Source organism: Brassica napus, chromosome C5, assembly GCF_020379485.1.
Source record: "Brassica napus cultivar Da-Ae chromosome C5, Da-Ae, whole genome shotgun sequence".
In the NCBI taxonomy this organism is placed as follows: Eukaryota; Viridiplantae; Streptophyta; class Magnoliopsida; order Brassicales; family Brassicaceae; genus Brassica; species Brassica napus.
In genome coordinates this window covers 36,964,391-36,970,683 of record NC_063448.1, presented here as the reverse complement: position 1 = coordinate 36,970,683, position 6,293 = coordinate 36,964,391, and the positions used below count along the sequence as shown (strand labels likewise).

At 37.5% G+C, this 6,293-nt stretch overlaps 1 protein-coding gene across 1 annotated transcript; it reads right to left on the bottom strand.

Annotated features, from left to right (window-relative positions):
- Positions 1-1,330: 1,330 nt before the first annotated feature.
- LOC106433312 (putative cellulose synthase-like protein D6) lies at positions 1,331-5,616 on the bottom strand. The gene is made up of 4 exons (XM_013874160.3): positions 4,741-5,616; positions 4,308-4,638; positions 3,330-4,158; positions 1,331-3,242 (listed from the first exon to the last, which is right to left on the bottom strand). The coding sequence occupies exons 2-4, from the start codon at positions 4,619-4,621 to the stop codon at positions 1,494-1,496; spliced, it is 2,892 nt and encodes a 963-aa protein (XP_013729614.1). The 5' UTR covers positions 4,622-4,638; positions 4,741-5,616; the 3' UTR covers positions 1,331-1,493.
- Between the last annotated feature and the right edge of the window lie 677 nt (positions 5,617-6,293).

Below are 6,293 nucleotides of genomic sequence, written 5' to 3'. Positions count from 1 at the left end.
ATGTGTTATAGATGCAATCAAATGTATATTTTTGATGAGTTTAGCAGCTGATAAAAATTTCGAGATGCGTCTCATGGATGTCACTACAGTATATTTATATGGATCATTAGATATTGATATCTATATTAGAATTTCATATGGATTTAAAATGCCAGAATCATTAAGTTCCAAACCTAAAGATTTATGTGCTACAAAATTAAAAAGCTCATTATATGGGCTAAAATAATCTGGACGTCTATGTTATAACTGTCTCACTGAACATTTAACTCCAGAAGGATACATAAATGATCATATATACCCATGTGTTTTCATGAAGAAAACAACAACCGAATTTGTGATAATGCGGTATATGTTGATGATTTTAATATTATTGGAAGTAAAAAGGAAATAAAAAAAGCATCAGACTATTTGAAATGAGAATTTGAGATGAAAGATCTTGGAAAGATAAAGTATTGTTTTAGCCTCCAAATTGAGCATTCTGAAAAGGATATATTTATGCATCAATCCACATATAGTAATATAGTGTTGAAACGTTTTACCATGGATAAACCAACTGTTCTTAGCACTCTGATGGTCATTAGATCAATTAATGTCAAAAAATGATCAATTTCGACCACCTGAAGAAAATGAAGAGATATTTGGTCCCAAAGCATCATATTTAGATGCAATTGGAGCCCTTATATATTCAGAAAATATATCTATAACATTGGAATGAGTCACCAAAAAAATTATTTACGGGTATAATTATTTTGTATTTGTTTAAATTTTTTGATACAATAAAATTATAATTAATATTTTATTATAATTTTATCGAGAACTTTTTTAAAATACTACGAGTGGAGATGTTTTTAGGATTTTCCCCTCTTTTTACCAAACTCTCCTACATAGTATAGTATAACACTAAGCACATACACATTCTTCCAAAAAAATGGCAAAACATAGAGTGTGATTGGAGAAATGTTAGAGTAAATAAAACAGAGTGATATGGAGTAAATGAGAGCGAAGTTGGGATAAAAAGTTAGAGTAAAAGAGAGAAAAAAATATAATATTTATAATACTTTATGTTAATTTCAATTCCTCCACAACAAAGAAGAGGGAAAATATAACTGTGAAACCAGAAAAGACAAAATAAAATTTACACTTTGAGCGTAAATGAGAGTAAACATTTTTCTTTGTATTTTTCACCTGATTGGCAAGAGATAGCGTAAAGTAAAGCGGAGTAACTGTCACATTTTACTCTATAATAATTTTACTCTAAAATGTCTATACAGTCAGACCCATAGAGAATCAGAAACTTCTTGCCATCCACAAAAACACATAGTTCACGTGATTGAGGTGATAAAGGTAATCTTTATGTGATCACATGCATAACAAGGCAGTAGTAAAATATCAATAGTAAGCAAGGGAGCCAAATAAAACGAAAAAGATTAACGAGATCAACGTCATAGAGAGTCAAGAAAATAATCAAAAACATCCATAAGAAAAATAATCTTTTAAGTCAACTGAAATGATCCTCCGTTAAGCTCCGAGTTCTTAATGGTAACGTAGAGAAGAGAGATGCAAATAGCGATAAGTCCCGACCAAACATAAACAATTGTCGGAGTTCTTCCTCTTCTTCCCATCAATCCTTTGGCAAACGGATACATATGAACCAAAACCCAAGCGGCGAAGAAAGTCCCACCAACGAGATTGCTCCACTGTGGATTATCACTGAAAACGGTCCGACAAAACGCGAAAAGAATCGCCACGATGTTCAAGATTATGATCGTTAACGGGAGGATCATCAAAGACGTCCATTTAAACAGATAGAGATCAGCGAACTCGTCGTCTTCGTCATCTCCAGAAGATTTCGAAGTCAACGTGAAAGAGATTTCGATTCCGGCGATGACTTTGAGGATACCTTGAAGAACAGCGACTAAATGAGCGCTGGTGCCACCGATTAACCAGAACTGCTCGTTTCTCCACCATTCTTCTAACGAGATCCCTGACCACTTGACTTCAAGAACAGCTAACCCACATAGAGACAAAGAGATCGTCAGAAGGTAAACAAGGAACGTTGGCGCAAGGCTATCAACCACGAACTGGCCGGAGAAGAGAGATAACGGAGGGAGGAAGCAGTAGGTTAAGATGAAAACGCTGGTGAACGGGTAGATTCCGACGTTGAGGTAGGAGATTCTCTGGAGGAACTTGAGTTTCCTACCAGCTAAAACAGCGTTGTTTCTGGAGAAGAAGATCTCAACTGATCCTGTAGCCCAACGGAGAACCTGGTGGAGCCGATCGGTTAAGTTTATCGGCGCGGATCCACGGAACGCGTCTGGTTCAGTTACGCAGTAGAAGGATCTCCATCCTTTCTCATGCATTCTAAAACCTGTCACCACGTCTTCGGTAACCGATCCGTAGACCCACCCGACGCTGATTCCCCATTCAGTCTTGTCCTCGTACCAGCATGAGATAACGTTAACCGCCTCGCTCACGGCCGCGGCGTCCAGTGGCTCGCGGCCGCATGTCAAGGAGCCAGGAGGGCGTCCACGTATGCTGGAATGTCCCATGGCTAATGGCTTACCTTGGAACTCCGCGACCTTTACGGAACTCACTAGCATACTCGAGCTACCGAAATGCTTCCTAATCAGATTGACATCAAACTGATCTTCCTCCTCAACGTCTACGTAGTACGCTGGTTGAGAAGCTACGGTTGCGGGACTGCGTTTCTTTTCCCGTGGGAAACAGCAGCAACAGCATCCAGACGGTTCTGTCTCCACAGGAAGATCAGGCGGGTCGAAACCGTAAAGCGCTGTTCTTCGGAACAAACACCCTGTCCCGACATACATCGGACCTTGAATCCCATCGAGAGCCCTCAGGTTAATGTCGAAGAAAACAGTGTTTTTGTTAGCATAGCGGTCAGAGGGATCTATGCCTTCGAACCTCTGCGGAAACTGAACATAGCAGACGCGGTCGCCATCTTCGTCCATCATGAAACAGATCCCATCTCTAAAGGCTATAGAGTTGTAGACGTAGTGGTCACAGTCTAAGTTCAATATGAACGGTCCATTAGACATTATAGCTGAGGCTCGGACCAAAGCGTTCATAGCTCCTGCCTTCTTGTTATGATCATAACCAGGCCGTTTCTGGCGGCTCACGTACACAAACATCGGTAAACGAGTGTCTACTCCTTCGAAATCCAGTGCGCACTCCTCACCGCCTCTCTCATTAAGCGGTTCATCTTCAGGAGGATTAAGCAACACCTGCAAATAAATAAATAAATAAACATAATTAATCTCCAAATCAAAACACGAACCAAGTTAGAGATTCAAACCATGTGATTTCTTTACCTGTATAATACTAGCATGGTCACCTCTCGAATGGTTCTGACAAGGAACAGTCCAAGTACCCGGCCAATGCGTGCCGTCACTCATCCAAGTAGCTTTAGGAGCTACTATAGCAGGCCTTGGTTCCTTGACTTGGTCTTCCTCAACTTTCACTTTCCAGTTCTTCCATTTCTCCAAGGCTTTGATCTCTTCTTTGCTATTAAACGCATCAGATCTCCTTCTAATCGAATGAGACAATGCGTTAACCCGAACCTTAAACTCCTCGTAACCCCTTTTCACATACCTTCGCTCTCTAACAAAATCATGCCTCACCTTACCCTTGTAAGGATCTTTCTTCAAACCGAAGTAACTTTCCGGATTCCGCGGCTCGACCTTATGTTTCCTGCAAAAAGGTACCCATATTTTCGCAAAGCTAGCTGCTTCAGCCATTGCTTCAAACGTTAGAAGCGAGCCTCCATCGTCGGAGAGATAGCAAGAAAGCTTCTCAATAGGATAATCGACGGATAATATCGAAAGGATTGTGTTGGCTGTAACCAACGGTGGCTCCTTCTCTGCATCAGCAGTTGAAACAAACACATCGATTCCAGGAAGATCCGATTTCCCGGTCGGGTTGTTCGGGTTTGGTGATTCGAATCTCGCCTTCAAGGCTTCGGTATCGGTTGCGTGGTTAACCGGATACAGCCTAGGGATTTGGTCGATTAACCAAGAGAAAGCAAACCAGATTTCGCAGATTACAGAGAGACCCCATAGCCAGATTGCTTTCTCATTTGCGTTATTGACTCTCCAAAATAGAAACAGACATAGTGATACGATTCGGACAAATATTAAAATCCTGAAAAGACAAAACAAAAAAAAAAAAAAAACATTGTCAGAAAATCTTAAGAAATATCACGCTTTTTATGACGCAACACATCGCATCTCAAAGTGTTTGTAACCGACACGACAGTGAAATATCTCAAAGACAGAGAGATAAGAGTATACCGATACAGAGCGATGATGATCGGAGAGATTTTGACAACACGAGTTAAGGGCTGAGATATCTTGTAGAGCAAGGCATCTTCTTCTTCACTGATTCTCAGTTCGGTTTGATCCAAGTCGTCGTCTTTGTAAGATGAACCGGTGTCGATGTCTTGGAGAGCGATGTGAAGCGGAGCCGGATTGTTATCCGGCGTCGGAGGGACATGGACGGTGTAGTTAGCGAAATCGGAGCTGCTTCCGAATTCGCTGCAGATATCTCCGGTGGAAATGGACACGTGGCTGATTCTTGGATTCTTGCTAGATGTCTCACCCAACATTGTTTAGACTCCGGAATCTGAGTCAAAAGGTTTCTCAGATTCAAGAAGAATCAATACCCTGTTTTTATTTTGTCTAGTATTGAAGATTATTGGGAATTAAATCCAAAAGAAACTGTTACCTTATTGGATGAAATCAGAATCAGTGACGAGATTTTGCAAATGTTTTTTCTTCTCTAATTTTTCATTAACCATAAACGCAAACGAAACTTTTTTTTCGCACGAACAAACGAAACTTATCAGAGAAAATATAATGGAGAATTTAATTCGAAAGGTGTATTAATGTAGTGTTGTGTGTACTTGAGGGTTTTTGCGATTGAGGTTTTCTACGATATCTTCATGAACGGTCAACAAATGGTGGGAGAGATTTTGTTTCCGTAATCGTATATATTATTATCTTTAATTTTTGGAACTTAGTATTTAAGACATTAACTTAGTATTTAAGACATTAATTAAAATGCGTTGACAGTTGTTATTGCCTTTGTAATGGGGATATTTTCAGAATTTAGTCATAAGTTTTTTCTTTGTAACAAAGTCAGTCATAAGTTTTTCCTACATTTTATTATGACCTCGTCCACAACTAGGTGACTCAGACAAGGGAAATATCAGGACCAATCATGGAAACGGTCAAAGGTAACTGGGGAAAATTTGTAAACACACAAATATTGATATCAAATAACAAGCCTATCATTTTTATATTGTAAGTATTAAAAAGATATTATCATGTATTAGCAGATACTCAATTCCTAGTACATAAAACTAGAGATGTCACAAGGGGCGATAAAATGTACCAATAGTAAAATAGATCTAGACATATATATATATATATATATAAAAGCTGCCTGCACGGATCAAAAAATCAAGTCTGCTATGGATTAGGCTATTTAGATGAGGATTAGTCTGTTTGACATTTATAACAATAAGAACTTTAATGGAATATAAAGATTATGAGTAATGTAATAAATTGATGTTTCCTAACTTTTTCTTTTATAACAAAAGATTCTGAACCCAAGTAACTATAGTGGATATTTTCAGAATTCAATCATAAGTTTTTTCTACATTAGATTATGAATTTGTCACAACTAGGTGACTCAGGCAATAGAAATATGGGAAAACTGTTTTTTCAGAGCAAAAAAAATAGTAACTATGTCCCTTTAGACTAATCTATATTTTGTGTCATATTTTTTTATAATACCCTTTAATATTTATGAAAATAATTTTAATAAATAGTTTTACAAACAAAAAAAATTTGGAAAAATAGTAACATTTGTTAAAATACCTATATGAACTTAATGGTATATTTTCCAGTTATAAAAAAGTTAAAATTATAAATTTCAGATTATGTTCTAAAAAAAGTAGAAATGACATTCTACGAAGTAGAAAACGAAATCTACTTTTTTCATTGAATCTACAATGTTTAGAATACGTGATCTACGTAAATAGGAGTATTCTACAAATATGTAGAATACACATTCCGCGCTTAACCTACCATTCTAAAATTCTTAGAAATCGAAATCTACACATTAATCTAATTCTAAAACATGTAGAAACCGACTTCTACAGATTTACTATAAATCTAAAACATGTAGAAATCAAATTCTAAACATTACTATAATTCTAAAAAACTGTAGAAACTGATTTCTACATATTAGTTGTATTCTACGGATAAGAAATC